General features: G+C 41.6%; 1 protein-coding gene across 1 annotated transcript in view; it reads right to left on the bottom strand.

Moving 5' to 3' along the window:
- SYT10 (synaptotagmin X) overlaps positions 1–6025 on the bottom strand; it is a 101779-nt gene extending 95754 nt beyond the window's left edge. The window contains exon 1 of the mRNA XM_009887069.1: positions 5976–6025. Within this exon, the coding sequence (XP_009885371.1) occupies positions 5976–6025 (50 nt within the window). The remainder of the gene's footprint in view (positions 1–5975) is intronic.
- Between the last annotated feature and the right edge of the window lie 14743 nt (positions 6026–20768).

The following is a 20768-nucleotide window of genomic DNA, read 5'->3' as shown; positions in this document are numbered from 1 at the left end:
TATTTTTTTTGTTTCAACAGGAGGAAAACAGGGAAAGCTTTTTCTACGCTTCCTCTGAGACCCTGTTTAAGGTTTCCTAAGTGTTGCACAGTCAGAAAAGGGAGTTTAATGTGCAGTAAGCTGGCTTTTTTCACCTAATATTTCTTTTTGCTTTATTCAAGAGGAGAGATGCTCCCTTCTACTGATGCACCTCAAATACTGTGTTCAGTTTTGGGCCCTTCATTACATGAAAGACATTGAGGTTCTGGAGCGTGTCCAGAGAAGGGCAAGAAAGCTGGTGAGGGGTCTTGAGCACAAGCCCTATAAGGAGCCACTGAGGGAACTGGGGTTGTTTAGTCTGGAGAAAAGGAGGCTCAGGGGAGATGCTATCACTCTCCACAACTACCTGAAAGGAGGTTGTGGCGAGGTGGGGATTGGTCTCTTCTCCCAAGTAACAAGTGATAGGACGAGAGGAAATGGCCTCAGGTTGTTCCAGCAGGGTAGATTAGATTTAGATTGGGTATTAGCAAAAATTTCTTAACCAAAAGGGTTGTCAAGCATTGGAACAGGCTGCCCAGGGAAGTGGTGGAGTCACCATCGCTGGAGATATTTAAAAGACGTGTAGGCATGATGCTTAGAGACATGGTTTAGTGGTGGACTTGGCAGTGTTAGGTTTACAGTTGGACTCGGTGATCTTAAAGGTCCTTTCCAAACTAAATGATTCTATGATCCTATGATTCTAAATCCCAGACACTGCTTCATGATACAAGAAAAGTAAAAGTCACATATCTGTATATTGGAGAAATTTCTTAGTGCAGGCTAATGCAGAAAGCATACCATAATTATTAATTTGACCTCATCTCTCAAACCTAGATGGGTTCTAGGGTAGGAGGCACTGGGTTATGAACTGAAAGTCTCAAGTATTTGGACACAGAAAGCTGACTTACACAACATCCTAAAAAAAAGGATGGCAGCAATGCTAATCCAGTGAAAGTGCATGTTCTTGTGTTGTGTGCATGTGTTTGTGTTTGAACATATGCATGCATCTAGGCTTAGCTGTAATTAAAACCTGTATTTGTATTTAAAGTATGTCCTCTCATTCATTAGCCTTGTATGTTGATTTCAAAATTATCCATACTCTTCAACGTATTGAACGTTTCTTACTTGATGTGAAAGGCCAAAGAACAGAGCCAAAGATTACAATACTCATTAACTGGAAGAAGGTCGTTATATTGTGTAATTCCTTGCTGCTTTGTTATTTGAATAATCAGTTTACATAATGAGATTTGAGAAATCCTACAAATTGTGCAAAGTTTACTAAAACAAGCATGAAGTGTTTAGTTTAACTCAAATACGTAACTATAATATCTCATCATAGTAATTAGAGTTATTTTGTAACATCTGCATATCAGGGTCCTGATGCTTCATTTATGATTAACACATCATTAAAGCAAACAGATTAGAAACTGGAGATACCAAGACAAATATCATCCTGAAGAACTTCTCATTTTAAACGTCAGTCAAATGCAAAGGTCAGAAGGTCATAAATCCATACTTGGGCTGCCAACAGGCTGCCAAATTTTAACATGCATAAGATCACATCTATGCTTAATGCAATCAACTGTTTTTTGAGAAACAGCTGACTTGTCCCTGGGCCCTCCCCATGGTCCAAAAGTGGCCATTACCTTCTATTTAATTAAGTCCTTCTCAAGCTGTTCCATGTAGAAAAAGTCATACCCAACTATACTAGGTCATTTGTTTTATACACATTTTCATCTAATTGGTCTGCTGAATAATATGGATCTGATCACATGGATCACAGGAGACACTGGTCCATCATCTTAGGCTTAAGAATCACTGATGATGATTCATGTGCGTTATCCCTCCATGATGCTTAGCATATTCGTCCTGGGCCAGGTTGGCATCCTCTTCCGGAGCAGCAACAAGAATGTCACCAGGGTCTTAAGGTGGAAGGGTTGTAGCAATTTCCGGGCTCTGTATTGCTATGGTACCATGGCTGTCAACAACTGTTACCTGGACATCCAGAACTGCTTGCCATTTACAGACCCTCTCTCCAGTAATTTTCCCACCTCCTCACTCTAAGTAGTTTTCTCTTGATCTACATAAGAGTCAAGGCCCTCTCTCCAGTAATTTTCCCACCTCCTTCTCACTCTAAGTAGTTTTCTCTTGCTCTACATAAGAGTCAAGGTGTTCTAGACATGACTTTTGCATATGGGTGGAGAGCACTGTCAACCTTCTCCCTGAAGCTGTCCTAGATGCCCAGCATATACTAACTACCTTATGGGTGGTCTGTCAGTATGCTGGCTTGTCAATATGCATGGTATGTTACTGCACACATGGTCTCTACAAAAGGGACAAAGTACCCTATGCATATATGCAGGATTTCAGCGGTCAGCCTGACACCATGCTGTCCATAACTGCATGCAACGGATGGTCTTGATGGTCTTGCCACAGTTATGCCTGTTGGTCACAGTCATACCAGATATCCTTAATACCTTCTCTAGCCCACAAATCAGTCTCTCAAGGACGGGGCCAGGTGAGCTACCACTTGCCGGAAGCATTGCAACAGAGCAGGGAACATTGCTTCCAGGACTCCTGGGATATGGACAAAGACTTAAAATAGGAGAGCTACCCTCATAATCACCCTAGATTTGGAATGCACCAATTTTTGAGCTATTATCATCAAGTTAATTTTCCCCAGATAGTGAAAAGACTTCTCTGCAATCACTGAAAACAGAATTTTAATGGCATAATGCATCAGGAATGTATAGGGTACTCTCAGGCCTGGTGTGAGGACAGCAAGGTGCACGTGAGAGCTCTAGGACTGCTAGAATGCTGAATAAATCAAACTTTATGTGTTCTCATGCATACAACTGATTACCAGCAGGGCCCAGAACAGGTTGCTTCCCAATTTCCAGGTTTCATTTTAGAGAAGGCTAACTGAATGACACCAAAAGAGAATTTGAGAATGCTCTCAAAATTACACAATGTGGCTGACCACACATTCAGTACTTGAGCTTGTTGCCTAGTGCCAATTTATTAAGATGTATAAACATATTGGAAGCCACCAAATATTTAAATTCTCTCTAGAGCCCTTTAAGATTACTTAAACTCCAAGCAGAGAGCGTCACCTTCTCTCCATTTCCTTGTTTATCCATTAAAGCATGCTGAGAAAGAAGTGGAAACTTTGTAGAAGGAAGATTTGTCAGTAAGAATAGCATAAACAAAATTAAGGAGCCCTAACCCAATGTGCCTTCCAGTGTCAAGTCTCCATTCCAGGCGAAGGGCTGCTGCCAATGCTGTACTCATTAACATTGCCTTTACAAGAAATAATGAGATTAGGCTACCTCCAAAAAATGCAAAATAAGACCCCAGAACTAAAAATGAAGGCAAAACATATTTCATTTAGCCCTGGCTCTGACTTTCCTTGCCCTTCATCTTGTTGATCAAGTGCTTCTGCCCCTTCCTTTGCTGACATTTTGACCTCCTCTGGTGAGCACGTCCACTGTAATACTGAAGAAGTCAGAGGTGCCCTCTAATTATTTATAGCCAGGCTGCTAACTGGCTACCCACTTTCATGGCTGTAAGCTCTGTGGAGACTGGGACCTCCTGAGTAGTTCTGAGTCAGAGGATACTTGGATGACTCCTGAGAGTACCCTTCAGTCTGATTGCTTCCATTGGCTCACAGTCCCGCTGAAATCACAGTAATGCTAGGCAGGAACTGGAGTGCACTGTGCCTGGTCAAATTTTAGGATAAGGATGTTATTTGGTATAAAACACATAGCACACAGCACACAGCTTGGTTTGATTCAGTGAAGTATTCTTTGTGATATAGCCTATACCTTTAATCTGAGACTCTCATATGTGCTAAATAGGGGTTCAAATCCCTTGGCCAAGAGATCTTGAGAGATTTCTCGTATTTTCTCATTCCAAGCAGTCAACAAATACACCAAGCAGAAAAATCTTTTTCTCTCAAGGTGAAATCCAGAGGTCTAGATAAAAGCCAAGCTCATTAAATGCTGTTTTGATGGTTAATGAACACAGATTAGCAGGTTGTTGGAAAGATGTGTGTAAGTTTGTTCTTGATGTCCTCCTGCAATGAACTACTAATGAATATTTTCTTTTGACAACTCTTTAATGCCTTAATTTGACTGAATGAAAATCAAGTACAGAGAGAATATGATTTTTTTCTTTACCTAACAGCCTAGTTATTTTGTCTGCACCAGACATAAAAAGGATTTTCCTTGATTAAAGAATCATAGAACCACAGAACTGCTGAGGGGTGAAGGCACCTCTAGTCCAGGAGTTCTCTAGTTCATCTCCCCTGCTCTCCAGTTGAGGTTTGAAAATCCCCAACAATGGAGATTTGACAAAGTCTCTGAGCAACCTGTCCGAGTGTTCAACCACCCTCACAGTAAAAAAGAGTATTTTCGATGTTTAAAAATAACTTCCTGTATATCAATTTGTGCCCATTCTACCCTCTCCTTTTCCTAGGCATCAACGAGAAAAGTCCAGCTCTGTCTTCTTTATTCTCCTCAGTCAGGTATTTGTACACATGGGTATAACCTCCTAAGGTTATATATAACCTCCCTGTGGTTTTCCTTTTCTAGGCGGAACATCCCAGCTTTCTCAGCTTCTCCTTGTATAATAGATGTTCTTGTCCCTTAATCATGTTTGTGGCCTGTGGCAGGACTCACTCCAGCATGCCTATGTCCCTCTTATACTGGTAAGTCCAGCACCGCACTCAGCACTCCAGGTGTGGTCGCACCAGCACTGAACAGAGGAGAAGGATCACCTCCCTCAAACTGCTAGCAATGCTGTTGGCTACTGTTTCTTCAAGGGCACATTGCCTCCTCACAGTGAACTCATTGCCCACAATGAAAAGTCCTCTTTTGCAAAGCTGCTCTCCATCTGGTCAGCTCCAGCCTGTACTGATGCATGGGGCTATTCCTCCCCTGGTGGCAAGACTTTGCATTTCGCTTTATTGAACTTGAGATTCCTAATGGCACATTTCTTCAGTCTGTTGAGGTCCCTGTGAATGGCAGCACATCCATCTGATACATCAACCACTCTCCTCACTTTTGGATCATCTACAAACTTGCTGAGTGTGTGCTGCCCCATCACCCATGTCATTAATGAAGATCTTAAACAGTACTGGCCCTAGTACCAACCACTGGGGTACACTACTAGGGACAGACCTCTAGATGGACTTTGTGCTAATACCCATAGGCCTTTAAGCCTGGAATTTCATCCATTTTTCAATCCACCTCACTGTCCCCTCAGCTTTTCTGAAGGGAAATATTCTAGTCTTTGAGGATGTTGAGGGAGACAGTGTTGAAAGCTTTACTGAAGTCTAGGTTAGCAGTATGCACTGCTTTCCACTCATCCACAAAATTAGTCATCTCATCATAAAGGCTGTCACGTTGGTCCAGCATTTCTGCTTCATAAATCCATGTTATCCAAGTCATCATCTTGTCCTTAATATATCTTGTCCTTCATGTGCCTGGAAATGGTTTCGAAGATCATTTGCTCCATCACCTTCCCAGAGACTGAGGTGAGAGTGAGTGGCCTACAGTTTTCCATATCCTCCTTCTTACCCTTCTTGAAGGTAGGAGTGACATTTGCCTTCTTCCAGTAGTCAGAAATCTCCTCTAATTACCACAACCTTTCAAAGACAATAGACAATTGCCTCACAACGACATTGGCCAGCTCCCTCAACACTTGTGGGTGCATCCCATCTGGTCCCATGGACTTGTGTATGTCCAGCCTGTTTAAATGTTCCCTAACTGGATCCTCCTGCCCCAAGGATAGGTCTTCCTTCCTCCAAACTTCCCCAGTGGTCTCAGTAATTTGGGATTCGTGAAGGCAGTTCTTAACAGTGAAGACTGAGGCAAAGAAGGCATTGAATATCTCATCCTTTTCCATGTCCCCTGTCACTAGGTCCCCTGCCTCATTCAGCAGCAGGGTCACTTTACCCGTGGTCTTTCTTTTGCTGCTGTAGACACCTTTCTGTTTTCTTGCGCATCCCGGACCAGATTCAGCACCATGTGGGCTTTGGCTTTCCTAACCCCATCTGAGCACACTTGGCCAGTGTCTCTATATTTCTTCCTGAGTCATCTGTCCCTGCTTTCGTGTCTTGTATGTTTGGGTTTGTTTTTTTTGTTGTTGTTGGTTTGGTTTGATTTGTTTGTTGGGTTTTTTATGTTTGAATTTAGTCAGGACCTCCTTGTTCATTCATGCAGGCCCTTCTACAACCTTAGCAGGATTTCTTGCATGTGGGGAATGGACTGTTCTTGAATTTGGAAGAAGAGATCCTTGATAATCAACCCATCCTCTTGGAGCCCTCTTCTCTCCAAGAGAGGATTCCCATGGAATGCCTCCAAGCAGATCCTTGAACTGGCCAAAGTCTGCTCTACTGAAGTCCAGGGCTGTGATCCTACTGTTTGCCTTGATCCCTTCTCTCAGGATTCTGAACTCCACCATCTCGTGGTCACTACAGCCATGGCTGCCTCTGATCTTCACATCCTTCACTGTTTCTTCCATGTTTACAAGTGTAAGGGTCAGCAGAAAGCCTCATCTTGTCGGACAGCTGACAGTCTAAAGGCTCAGCGAAGTGCAGATCTTCCTAGCAGCCACAGAGAGGGCTTACAAAACTTTCTGTTGGGAGGGAGTGATGCCTTCACAGCAAGAAGGTGCACATCATGAGTGCTAGTTGCATCAGATACAGTTACATGTCTTCAGGGCATGAAAAATGAGAAAGCTGTTTCTTTCTACCTCTTTTTGCCCTGCTGGAAAATCTCACGTGGTGAATACGAGCAGAATTCATTGTTTCAAGATGACAAAATTTTCATTATTGAATTTCCTACTCATTGAAAAAAAAATAATCACCTGCTTTGGTAATTATATCCCAAACTTGCCAGTCTCCACTGTACAAGACATCGATGCTGAAAGGACAGATGACAGTGCTGGTCAAAGGAGTGCCTTTGTTGACAGCCTTAGTGGCTGCTTAATGACCATTTTGTTTTTAAAGTTATGGCTACTCATAGACTTTAGTCAGGAACACAAGATGTGTTTCAAATTTGCACAGCTCAAAAAATCTCAGAAAGATAGGACAGACCTAATTTATTTATAAACCATGTGTAAACCAGTCTTGAGAACTGTGAAGGCCTGGGATATTTAATGAGGTGAAGACACATATATTCTAAAAGCAAAGGAATAAAAGGAGTAGTGGAGAAAAGATAAATAAAAGGAAAGCTATGCAACATCGAAAAGGTTGGAGGCAAGTTCTGTGTGCAGAAGTACTCTGCAACTTTAATACCTGCCACAGCTAATGGCACTAGTGAACACTGGAAATTAGGATTTAAAAGGTAAAAGGCAGCCTTGTACTTCTCCTCCAGAGAGTTAAGATAAATATGGGGGATCCTGAAGATCTCCACAAGCAGAGGCACGACTGAGGAAAGCACAATGACATACAGAGAGCTACTGCAAGGATAGATGTCCAGATACTTCCCTGAAGTAAAGAAACATTAAAAAGCTTCATCAACCTAAAATATATGCTAAGTAAATAAATACCTATAATGCTCACAGGATACACATCTTGTTTTCCACCTGAATTCCTTTTTCCACCTGAATACCATAGGGACCATTCAACAGCGCTTTGCAATTGTCTGCCTTTTTTTACACCTGAGTGTAAATAAATTTTCTACACATCAAAATGGATCCAGCACATACCTGCTTTGCACAGGTTAGGTGCAAGTCAGAGGAGAACAGTTCTCTCTCAGAGAATATTTCCGTATGAAAAGGACAAAAGCTTACACAGTCAGTAAGAGAAATATAAATTTGCACTTTCCATTATAAATATGTGGTTTGCTAACTTATTACACACAGCTGGAGCTGTGGTTGCATAGCCATCAGCAATCCATCAGTGTGCCTGTCTCCAATGGCTAGCAATTTTTCTCAAATCTCAGACCACAACAGTGGGAATTATTAGGAGGCATCTGCCATCCTCTCAGCCCGTTCAGTGATGCCTTCTGACACATTCACTCCAACCTCTGTCAGTCCTCCTACTCTTCTTCTCAAGCATCATCTGGACCTGCTGAGAAATAATTTAGGGAATTTTTATGCTGTGTTCTTGTAGGAATAAAAAAAGAAATATTATCTGGAAAAAATGCTACCTGGAAAAAAGGCCCTATGTAGAATGAAGAATGAGTGTCACAAAATAAAAAAAAAGCTTGTAGAATGAGGTTGTGCAACTGTGTCTCATTCTCCTAGCCCCAGTCAAGTACTTCTTGACTACACAAAAATAAGTGTCTTGGAATCCCATCTGAGGGGGAGATAATTTTTTTCTCTACCCTTCCCACGTTCATATTAGAGCTGACATTGTCCCCAGCCACAAACACAAATCACTGGTCAACAAACACAGATCATAATTAATGAACAAACCTTCTCTATGTCAAGCTGAAATTTATTTACAGACCTTAACAAATTAAGCTGCGCAAACCTAAGGCAAGCAGTGCACTAAGTGCCTTTATTTTGCAGTGAGCTGACTATGGCACCAAAAAGTTCAGTGAGTTCCCCCAAGTCACAGAGCCAGTTAGGGCTGGGGCAGAAGTTGGCCTCCTTGAGGAAAAAAAAACCATCCTTGCTGGACTACAAGCCTCAAGCCTTTTTACGTGGTCTAAGAAAGACAGTTTTGAGATTCCTGGGTCTAACAAAGTCTTGACCTCTTTCCTTTTGTACAAGCTATAAAATCCACTTTTCATGCCTGGCATCTGTGGACAGCTGGTTTGAAGATTTTGAGGGGCTTTTTGTAACTTTTTAGTAACAAGAGCATTTCATTGACATGGATGTTTTGGAAAGAATATTGATTTATTCCAAAGCATTTGTAAGTAGTACTACATTGCATGGAACTCAGTCTGGTTTTGCTGAAATTCAGTATTTTAATGGCACCAGGATTTGTTTTAATATTTAAGGTGAAAGAGATAAAAGAAAAGCTATTTCTTACTGTGACACCAATCACAGACAGCATATGTCACATGCACCATTTGTTTATCTGTCAGAGGACACTCAGGCATGCCCATTACAATTACTAAATTCCCTTTTCCAAGTACAAATCACTGTTTATTCATGGTAAGACACACTTATACAGTCTGAATTTGCAGCATGCCGAACTGTGTGAATAGTGTGCTGATTTCTTTTAGGAAAAAGAAAATGGCTGTTAAAACTGAGCTGCAGGTCAGTCAGCAGTGATCACTGCAGGGACACATGCTGCACCAGTAGCACAGTGAATACTTGCAAAACCACCTGAGTCCTGTTAAACTTTCATTCCTGTTCATGCAGAGTGGTTACCCTTTTTCCCCTTATTTATTCCATAATAATTTAGGAACATTGAGACCCTGTAGAGGATGTCAGTTTTCAATCAAATAAAGTTGAACTAAAGCACACAGAGCTTGCATTTTCATCATGAATTTTCAGGCTCTCCCAAAGCCCAGCAAGCTTAGTGTTTGATGGAAAAACAACTATAATGATTATTATTAATATTATTAAGTCTTATTATGATGATGGCACCCAAGAGCTGCAGCCAGGATTGAAGCATCTTCATCCCCTCTCTGCATCCCACTGAGGACACATAAAATAGCTCACAAATGATGCCTGACAAAAAGGACTTGCTGCCAATGCAATGCCTGTCTCTTCTCCAACCTTTTTCCTTCCCATCTTGCTATTCAGCATGCTGTGCAACACACTTCGACTTCCTCTTGTGACCTCTCACATGATGATTATTCCTTTATGAGTTTTTCTTCACCAATTTATTTTCTCTCCTATGCCATTTTTGCATCCCCATTTGAGGTACCTACATCCATTTCATCCTCACTTGCACCACTGTTTTTCCATTCTCCCTTTGTCCCTTTCTTTGCTGATCCAACTCTTGGGGGCTCTTCTGTCTTTCATGTTTCTTTCTTTTGTACTTTCTATGCCATGTGCGTTGGGTCAGATTGCCAAGGCAATGTTCAGACCGGCCAGAAATTCAAGCTGCCTACATGGCCTTTCTCACGCTATGCCTGTATAAAAAGATGGGACTAAGAAGGGATAGTACCAGGAAGTCAAGAAGAGCAATGATCCAGCCTGATCCTGATGCCAATTCACTGCTCTATGGTCACTTCATTTGCATCATCTGCACCATCCTCTTATCCCCTGTGGGTAATTTACAACACACTGATTATCTTTTCCTCTAGGATCAGTGACTGAAAGCAGGTAAATTCTTATTCTATAAATTTTACACCATATTCAGAATTAGTATAGCTAATATTTCTCTGACCGATATGCTTTACAGTCAAATGGAGAAGTACTATACTTCTATAGACAACTGTGATACAAGAACAGAAGTGGCAGATGCCCAATTCGCAACTTCTGGGAAAGCCCTGCTCTTCCCAGCCATCAACTGCCCCACTGCCCCTGGAAGTCCTGCCCCTTCTTTAGTCATGTGGTCTGTTGACTCCACCTCAACCATTTTGTGAAACATCCTCCCCAACATATATACAGCTTGTTCTGTGACTCATCATTTGCCCTATCCAATTTACCCATAAGTACATCAAAGAGGAAGCCCCTTCCCATTTCAGACAGAGGGTCAGCTTTTTGTTTCAGCTGCCATGTGTCAAGTAAATTACAGAATCACAGGATGGTTGAGTTTGGTCATCTTGTCCAAAACCCCTGCTCAAGCAGAGCCACCTCGAGCAGGGTGCCCAGGACCATGGCCTGACAACTTTTGAATATTTCCAAGGATGGAGACTCCATAACCTCTGTGGGCAAAATGTGCCAGTTCTCAGTCACTCTCACAGTAGAAAAAAAGTGTTTCCTAATGTTTAGCAGCACTTTCAGTCTGTGCCCATTTCCTCCTGTCCATCACTGGGCACCACTGAAAAGAGCCTGGCTCAGTCTTCTTTCAACCCTTCCTCGAGATACCTATAGACATTGATGAAATCCCACCTGAGCCTTCTCTTCTCTGGGCTAAACAGTCCCAGCTCTGTTAGCCTTTCCTCATAGAAGAGATGCTCCCATCCCTTAGTTATCTCATTGTCCCTTTTTTGGGCTCTTTTCAGTAGCTTCACATCTATCTTGTACTGAGGAGTGCAGAACTGGACCCAGTATTCCAGATGTGGCCTCACCAGTGCTGAGTAGAATGGAAGGATCACCTTCCATCACTCTTCCAATTCTCTCCTCCATTCCGATATGGGGGGAGTGAACAAGCAGCTGCATGGTCCTAGTTGCCGGCTGGGGTTAAACCACGACATCCCCTTACATAATCCTTTTTTATCCATGACAAACTGGAAAAAAGTTTGCAAGACAGGACAAGAAACACTTGCCATTGATAGGACAGACAGAAAGAAATCAGTGGAGTAATGGAAAAAAGATTTTCTTTTGCTTTTAATTAATACTCTAAATACTTTCTGTGTGTTGCCATAATATTCTTTCATTGACTGTCCTGCTACATATTCATCAAGGGCTACCTCCTGGCTAGTCAGAACTTTATTGGTCATAATAGAGATGTCAGCTGACATCAGATGAAAACCTTGATCCAGCTTCTCTACCCAGCATTTATAGTTGGGAGCAGCAGCTGACTCCCTCCTGAGATTAGCAGTGCAGTGATCAATGCCAGATAGTTAATAAGTTCAGTTCCACAAATCACTGTTATGAGAAAGTCAGGATGTTCAATGGAAAACTGAACTGAGCAAGAATCAGGTAGACAAGATACTTTCGTAAGGACACAAAATTCTACAAATGGAAAAAACACTTAAGGATAAACTGCATAGCAACCCAAATATCACATAGAAAGTTCAAACTGTTTAATAGCCTGGAAGCATGTTCATATATGATGCTCTCAAGACATGGTATGATGGTAAAGTACAATCTGTACTCATTTGATGAACTAGGGGCCCTCATAACTAATTTCAGTAGGACCATAAAGTCATAATTAGGTATAGGTTTAATCATAAATGTTCCAGGACAAAATCACTTTAAAGAAATCTTATTTTCCCATCTTTTGACAAGAAAAAAATATTCACTGATAATTTTTAACCTGGTAAAAGTAACGTTTTTATATGACCATTAGCATGTAAAAAAAGGAAACAAAAGAATCATAGTACTTAAACAAATAGTTTCAATGGTTCTGAATACAGCAAAAATGTCAATATTTACTGAGGAGAATAGTTCAATCTTTTATTCAATTGAAGTCCTTGTTTCTTTCAAAGCTCTTTCTTGCCACCTTCTGTAACTTGCAAGCATCTTGGTTTGCAAGTCAGGTTACAACTTGGCTTCTGTTCAAACCAGCAATTCACCTTTTGGTAGCTTCAGAAAGGGGATTTCCACTGCCAAAGCTTCCCACCCCACCAGGGGCATAATAAATGACTTTTAAGTGAAGGGGTGGCATAGCCATATTTACTGACCGACTGCTACCATAGAATCATAGAATGGTTTAGGTTGGAAAGGACCTTGAAGAACATCAAGTTCCAACCCCCCTGCTGCCATAGACAGGGACACCTCCCACTAGACCAGGTTGCCCAAGGCCATATCCAGCCTGGCCTTGAACACCTCCAGGGATGGGGCCTCAACAACCTCTCTGGGCAACCTGTTCCAGTGCCTTACAAACCTCAAAGTAAAAAATTTCTTCCTAATGTTTAATCTAAATGTGCTTATGTAAGAAATGAAACACTGCACAATCAATTTAACTTATGCATCAAGGAACTTTATTAAGAAGATATGGGGTTGTTGGTTGCTGATCAGCCTTCTCCAGCCTTTTTCCTTTTTCCCCTCAAACAGTGCTGTTCCTTCTGCACCTGATCCTTCTCTCGCTGCTGCAGGATGGGGCAGAAAAGGGAACAGTGGACCAGGGCACACGTCTCTCTCCTCCCTCCTCAGTCAGTCAGATGGAGAATTTTGAAACTTGCCGTAAGGTCATCAGCCCAAGGATAAGGGTACACACCTGGCACCAACCTGCACCCTGTCATGGTCTTCCCTCTAGGGTAAGCTCCCCCACAGCAGAGAGCAGCGGGAGCCCAGCCCAGAAGCGGCTCTCTTAACACCGCTGGGTCATCCTGTTGGGCTCAGGCTCCCGTACATGGGGCCTCTCAGTGCTGCTCACAGGATGTATCTTTCCTCAGGGGCCCTTGGTGGCCTCCAGGGATGCATCTGTAGCCCTGGGGCATGCTCTAGCTCATTCCCATCGCCCTGCCCACCGCTGCCCCATGACGACCTCCCCCATTACGCATAGTGGGGCGGGACTTCCTCTTGTGAGATGCGCCTGGCTGAATTGGCAGGGGCGGATGGCGACGCCAGCCAATCACAGGACAGCTTGTGCTCACGTGGGGGCGGGGCAATTTGCAGAAGGACAGCCCCCAAGGAGAGAAAGGGGAGAGGGCAAGCTGATCACATGACCGGAAGAGAGGTGGGACTTCCAGGAGAAGCGGGATAGGTGATGTCACTGGGGGGGGCGGAGCTTCACCAGAACCAGGGCAGGGGAGGCACCTCTGCTGGTCTGGGTTCAACCTTGTCCTGGTGCTCTTGGGAGGTGCTGAGCGAAAATCTTGCGCCTTGTGAGAATAAGAACACAACTGCCATTGTTGTGTTAGAAGTGTTGGTCTGATACTGCTACAAGTGGTCTAATGACAATCTTTTCCTCAGTGGTACATTTTTTTTTTCTCGTGGGAGGCCTCCGTCTGTTCAACAATGTCCTGACTAGAAGGATGTGTTAAAAGAAGAAAGAAAAAAAAAGAAAAAAGAAGTAAAAAAGAAAAAAAAAAGAAAAAAATTGACGCAGCTTTTACCTGTGTCAAATCTGTTCTTGTTGCAGGACAGATTTGGTGGTCTGAGTACTGCTGAGGAGGGGCAGTTTTGTAAGGACTGCCAGCGTTCTGTTCTGGCCACCTTCGGTTCAGAAACAGGGTTTACATGAACCTAAAAAGTTATACTCAGAACTTTACAATCTGCCCATAGGCTGATGCCAATCGCTGCTTTGCTTGTGGGAGCTGGTTTTGCAATAAACCACACTCGTCCTACTAGAAAGCAGAAAAGAAAAGAGTAAAAGAAAAAGAAAAAGAAGCAACACATTATATACATATATAGCTTCAACTTTTATCAATTAAATTATAATTTTTTTTATTTAGTATGGTTTACCTGTTCTGTGAACTTAAATATTTCATTTATATCTGTGAAAATTCACAGAAAATAGAGATGGGAAAAGTATCCTGGCCATTGTCTGTCTAATCCTTAATTTAGCGAACCTGCTGTGCCACTCTGGATAAATGAGACATGGAAGCACAAAGAAACAACATATAAGCAATATGCCCTTCAAGCTGAGAAAGTATTAGTAGAAAAAAGGGCAAATTATAGAAGCAGCTAATGACTGTAATAGTTCCCAAGCTTAAAAACAGATGCATGCTCAATGCTTTACAATTCTCATATAAAAGCATTTACAGTCTTGCAGAGACATAATTGAAAAGCAAAACAAAGAAACCTTTAATCATAGCTGGAACATATTTTTAAAACACCAGAAAGGTAGGGGCTGGCCGGTTGGAAAATGAATAGTAGAAAAAAATGGGTCCCAGTCAACCCTTATTTTTCCTGATGTAACTCACTTGAAACCAATACTTGCTACAGAGTTGCACTGAAACCAAATGAGAATAATTTCCTTTCTCTAGAAGTAACATCAGCCACACAGAACAGCTGGCAGCTGGAGCTAATCCTCTGCATGGGGTCTGCAGTGATACAGGGTCCAGAGTTTAGCCTCTCTCCTCAATGTCAATGAGTTTACGTCAAACTCTGGCCAGTACAGAAAGTTGTCACCATCTCAGGAGTGCCCTGGGCAAAGGAGCTGTGAGGGTCTGGTCTTCATGTAAACACTAATGCCTGGATGTTGGGATCTAACTAGGTGTATGTAAGAGACACGGTGTAAATTTATTAGCTGGCTGATCAGACGGGATATCTCCAGCACATGAAGTCCTGAGTCTGTTTTGCCTGTCAGACATTGGTCATGGCATTAAATGACTCTAGTGCAAGCAGCCATGGTGAGAGGTGTCTTCCCTGCGTCTTTATCAAGAAGACCAAAGTCTTATTTTTATGGACAGCCCTCAACACCAAGCCCAGCTGTTGCTTTAGTAACACCCTAGGTGGCCTTTTGAAAATATGTTCCTGACTCAAAGACCCAAGCAGCTGCATTCCTAGAAAGCATTAGATTACTGTGTAACATGTCAGAGTGACTTTTTATTTCTACTTTCACCACGGGGGCAAAGCAACAGGGGAATTTTAGTTAAAAGCTTGTGTATAAGAGGAACACAGAGCACCGTCCTCTCAGGGTTTTCATGCAACCCTGTTTTTTTAGTTTTCCACAGACTTTACATTATTATGAAGTGTTATGACTTTTACATGAATTAATCTTTGAGCCCCCTCTAGCCCTAGCACATACTCCTTAGGAGTTAGTGCAAAGGAAAATTAACTGTTAGAGATAGTTCTGCAACTCAGCTGAAAAGCATGCAAAGACTCTGTTGTGTTTTGTCTCTTTTAAAAGGTTCCTTATATCTGTGCTTTTTTGTTCCATGTTATTGAGGCAAATCACATCATTGTGAGGAGTATCCAGATTGCTCTGCTTATTAGTGTAAGACGTTAAAAATTATTACACTTTAAGCATTAAAAATGACAGAAATACAGAAAGAACACTTTCAGTCAGTCATTATTTAGCAAGCTAATTTTTCTCAGGGACAATATAATCACCATAAATGATGAATTTTGTATCAGTTTTTATTTCTCATAAATCCTATTCAATAAAGGTATTCAATCATTCGGCTGAGGTATTGCTGTTATAGGTTCTGTTTTTATAAACCATTGCCAGTGAAGTATATAACAAAAAAATCATAAACCACAGATGTATTTTATTTGCATGCATTTTAAAAGAAAGATGTATCAAAATCCCATTCTGACACTGTAGTTTGAATAAAATAAAAAATACTTTAGCACGAGTAAAATTAAGAGTAGCTGTGCACGCTGAGATTGAGATTTCCAGAGCTCTAATGATACTATCAATTTATTTCAGAAGTCTGGGATTTTGTCATTTTATCAGTAGCTCCTGGAAGTCATGGTGAGGTTGTTTCTTGATTCCCAGTTCATTTCACAACATAGTTTTGGACACTTATGAATCTAAAAGGTCTGTGTTATATGGTACATACAGTATCATACCGTGATATACTACATGTGTGAGGCTGTCAGGAAACTTAATGGGGGGAGAGAGAAGGGGAAAGAAAATATCTCTATTTCATAGAATAATTTAGCTTGGAAAAGACCTTTAAGATCACCAAGTCCAACTGTTAACCTAACAATGCCAAGTCCACCACTAAACCATGTCTCTAAGTACCATGCCTACATGTCTTTTAAATACCTCCAGCGATGGTGACTTCACCACTTCCCTGGGCAGCCTGCTCCAATGCTTGACAACCCTTTTGGTAAAGAAATGTTTCCTAATATTCAAACTAAACCTCCCCTGGTGCAACTTGCAGCCATTTCCTATCAGTTGTTTGTGGGAAAACAGACCAATCCCCACCTCGCCACAACCTCCTTTCAGGTAGTTGTAGAGAGCGATAAGGTCTCCCCTCAGCCTCCTTCAGGCTAAACAGCCCCCGTTCCCTCAGCTGCTCCTCATAAGACTTGTTCTACAGACCCATCACCAGCTTTGTTGCCCTTTTCTGGCCATGCTCCAGCACCTCAGTGTATTTCGTGTAATAAGGGCCCCAACACTGAACACAGTATTCTAGGTGCAGCCTCACTAGTGCCGCGTACAGGGGGACAATCAGTTGCCTACTCCTGCTGGCCACTACATGGATGCTGTTGGCCTTCTTGGCCACCTGGGCACACTGCTGGCTCATATTCAGCCAGCTGTTGACTAGCACCCCCAGGTCCTTCTCTGCCAGGCAGCTTTCCAGCCACTCTTCCCCAAGCCTGCAGCATTGCATGGGGTAGTTGTGACCCAAGTGCAGGACCCGGCACTTGGCCATGTTGAATCTCATGCAGTTGACCTCAGCCCATCAATCCAGCCTGTCCAGATCCCTCTGAAGAGCCTTCCTACCCTCAAGCAGATCAACACTCTGGCCTAACTTGGTGCCATCTGCAAACTTACTGAGGTTGCACTCGATCCCCTCATCCATATCATTGATAAAAAATAATATTAAAATTAAATATTAAATTAAAATATTAAACAAAACTGGTCCCAATACTGAGCCTTAGGGAACACCACTTGTGACCAGCGGACAGCTGGATTTAACTCCATTCACCACCACTCTTTGGGCCCGGCCAGCCAGTCCTTTACCCAGTGAAGAGTATGTCTGTACAAGTCATGAGCAGCCAGTTTCTCCAGGAGAATGCTGTGGGAAATGCTGTCAAATGCTTTACTAAAGTCCAGGTAGACAACATCCGCATCCTTTCCCTCATCCACTAAGTGGGTCACCTTGTCATAGAAGGAGATCAGGTTGGTCAAGCAAGTTGTGATGGCACTCAGGATGATCTGCTCCATAACCTTCCCTGGCACTGAGGTCAGACTGACAGGCCTGTGGTTCCCCGGATCCTCTTCTGCCTCCTATTGACACACTCCAAGTGGCATTCAGCTCACAGGTTAAAATACATAAATTAAAATGTTAACATTTGGGCATATAATGGAGTTCCCATTATAATCAATGGAGAGCGAGCTGGTACATGTGGAGTCTGGAGAGCTATTCAGTTTATACTTAAGCAGACATATACATCTGATTGGCCTAATTTACAAGCTGAATCCTGTTTTGCTTCTCTGTCCTATTTTCTTTCCAGCAAAGGAGGAAAAACTGCTGCAGAGGGAAAAACAATGTGGAACCAACAAACAGTCCCACAAATGTGTGAGACATGGTATTTGAGGCTTTGTTTTAGTTGCCAGTGGTGGGGGTCTCATACATTCCCTAATTTCCTTCTGAACAATCAATACTTCTGGAGTGCTTCTGGAGACCTTGTTTTCCACCAGGGCTCAGTAAGAAGGTTGTCTCTTCCTCTCAAATGGAGACGATGTGTTTCTCACTACAACATCTTTTGCAAATGTGCAAGGGATGATGTTCAGTATTTGTCTTAAATTTGAAGCTGAGACATTTCTTGAAGGAAGTATTCTGCTGTAAGCATATCTTATTAGGTCTTCATGATCTGCCCTGCCTATACATGGCTTTGAAAGATGCCAGAAGCACTGAGATGAGCCCACTTCACAAGCTGTAGCTGCATCCTGGTGTACAGCCATGAACAGAAAACCTGTGGGACCTCCTTCATGTAGAAGACTTAGAGACTATGAATGCTTCAGCACTGGAGTGGGAAACATTGTCCTTTTATAATGGTTGTGCAATATGTTTTAAATGTAATGCTTGTGAGCTGTCTGAATGCAGAGAGCATCAGCAAAGATTAAAAACTCATGGCCTCTGACTCAAGATACCACTGAAGACCAGATCGGCATCTGGATTAAATTATTTAAATTTATCGGCATGATAGAAATTTATAAAATCCCATGTTGTCATTATTCTATCAATTATGTGTATATTACATTAATGTATCTGCTTTTATTTGCCAATTTTATGAAAAATAACTCTGGAAGTGAATAGATACTTATTATAGAGCTCATTATGTGCGAGAAATTTCACTAGTTTCTAATTAGAGAAGAGCTCACCTACACCCTCCTAGCACCCAGGCAAGTTAAGTTCTTCTTTCTCCCAAATTCTAAGCTAATGTCTACCAAGACTGTGCTGATTACAGTTAATTCAATTTAGTATGGAAGATATCTGAATAACTTCCTGTGATTCTTTGTACCCTAGCTTGCAATGATTTTATTTTTAAGAGCAAACCACTACCAACAAAAAGGGAGCTGAAGAGTAACCTTTTGTAGTGTGAAGTACAAGAAGCTTTGAAGATATCCAGGTGAAATCTATTCATGGCTTTATCTTTGAACAACTTCAGTTACATGAGTACTTTAAGTATGTGTCAGGTACGATTAGTTTTTAATGAAGCCATAATGAGTCTAATTACATTCTGCAATTCAAAACGCTGTCTAATTTTCTTCCTGGCCAAAGTTGCCCGTTTTCTTTTCTTACCCGCTGTAGACAGGACAGTATTTACTGCCCTAATTACCTGAATGATGAGTCTCTGTGGTTTGAATGAAGTAGAGTCAGTGATTCCTGGCTTGTAAAGCAGCAGTACACAGATGTACCAACCCTTTAACAAATGGGTCAGCCAGCACATGACCTTTAAGAACTGATAATCAGCCTCTTTTATGTCTTTCGATAACAGTGAAAAACACCTGAATACAGAAATATATATTGTCTTATTTGATTATGTTAGTTCTTTTCTCTTATTGGCTGGAGTTGCCCTTTTGTAGTGTAGCAGCATAAACACATTTTTAAGAGATGGTGAAAAGTAGCAGACAAACCAAATTGAAACTCCTTATAAAAGTAACCTCTCTGTGTGAAACTTAAGGGTCTTCTTAACGTGCTGTGAAGAAGCACTTTGCAGCCTCCACAACAAATAGAATAGACATGTTCTCAGCAGGTTTAGGGGAGGAGGCAGGGGATAGTCTCAAACCTAGCTGAAGCACGGTTACAACTAAATTATTTCCTGTATGCAACTGGGGGTGAATGCACAGTTTTAGGCTTGCAAAGAGGTTAAGAAAAAAAACCCCACAACGTAGTATACAAATGAAGAACCATAGCATAATAAAATCTGTGCAGAAAAAAAAAATTAGAATCTGGAAGAGAAAATGTAAATGAAAAAGTAGAGAAAATTATAATATAGTAAAGGAAAAAAAGATGGAAGGCATTAGTTTTACTGCAGAGAGAATACAAATAGTCTGGTATAAGTGAAAGCATTTTTTTAATCTGTACAAATTTTGGAATGTATCAGTAGTGCTAACACTGGGGTTATTCTGATGTAAATTATGACAGAAGTTAGTCCCTTAAGTCCTAAGTCAATGTATATTGAAGTTATACAGAAACTTTATAGTGACTTTTAGACAGATCTGAATTAAAGCTGAATTTTTGAAACAAAAGATAACAACATATTCTCTTTTCGGAAGGTATCTTAATAGATATACTGCATACAGGAAAAAAAAAAAGTCAAATAATATGATTTGCCTAAGAGGCTGGGGAATCTCTCTGGGCTAAAAAGAGGCAAAGAAATAAAAAGAAAATGATGTAATTTGTCTCTGCCAGTAGAGAAACAAGTGAAATGACACCAATTTATCTTGAGAGAAGCAAAAAATGGAAGTAAAAGAAGGCATGAAAAGGCAAGATCAAGAGTTCTGAGTAAAATTCTTCCAATTTTTCCCTAGGCTAAAAGTAAATAGCTAAATAAACACATTAAAACATTCACGGCTTTTTTTTTTCAAAAGCAGACAATAATCCTCATTTCACAGATAAGTGAACTGAGGGGATGCAAGCTCAAGCAAGCAAGGGAGGTAGTCATGCTTTAGGATGTCTGCCATCAAAAATTAGATTCTTGAAATCCTGTTTATCTGCTTCCTTACCCTGGAGTATCAAAGCTGCTGATGTTGAAGTTCTGCTCGCAGCACGACCAGAAGCATCCCAGGGCTGAACACAACTAAGCCTTACTGGAATTAAAGGAGAGGCGCTCTTCTGGTTGCCTCATCCCAAGGACTTCATCCCTTAGAAATTGTTCAGACTATGTTAGAGAGTCAAGCTCTGCCCAAGACACCAAAGGAACATATGCTGTTGGCT

This window comes from Charadrius vociferus, unplaced genomic scaffold (genome assembly GCF_000708025.1).
Source record: "Charadrius vociferus isolate BGI_N301 unplaced genomic scaffold, ASM70802v2 scaffold756, whole genome shotgun sequence".
NCBI lineage: Eukaryota > Metazoa > Chordata > Aves > Charadriiformes > Charadriidae > Charadrius > Charadrius vociferus.
This window is presented reverse-complemented; position numbering and strand designations above follow the sequence as displayed.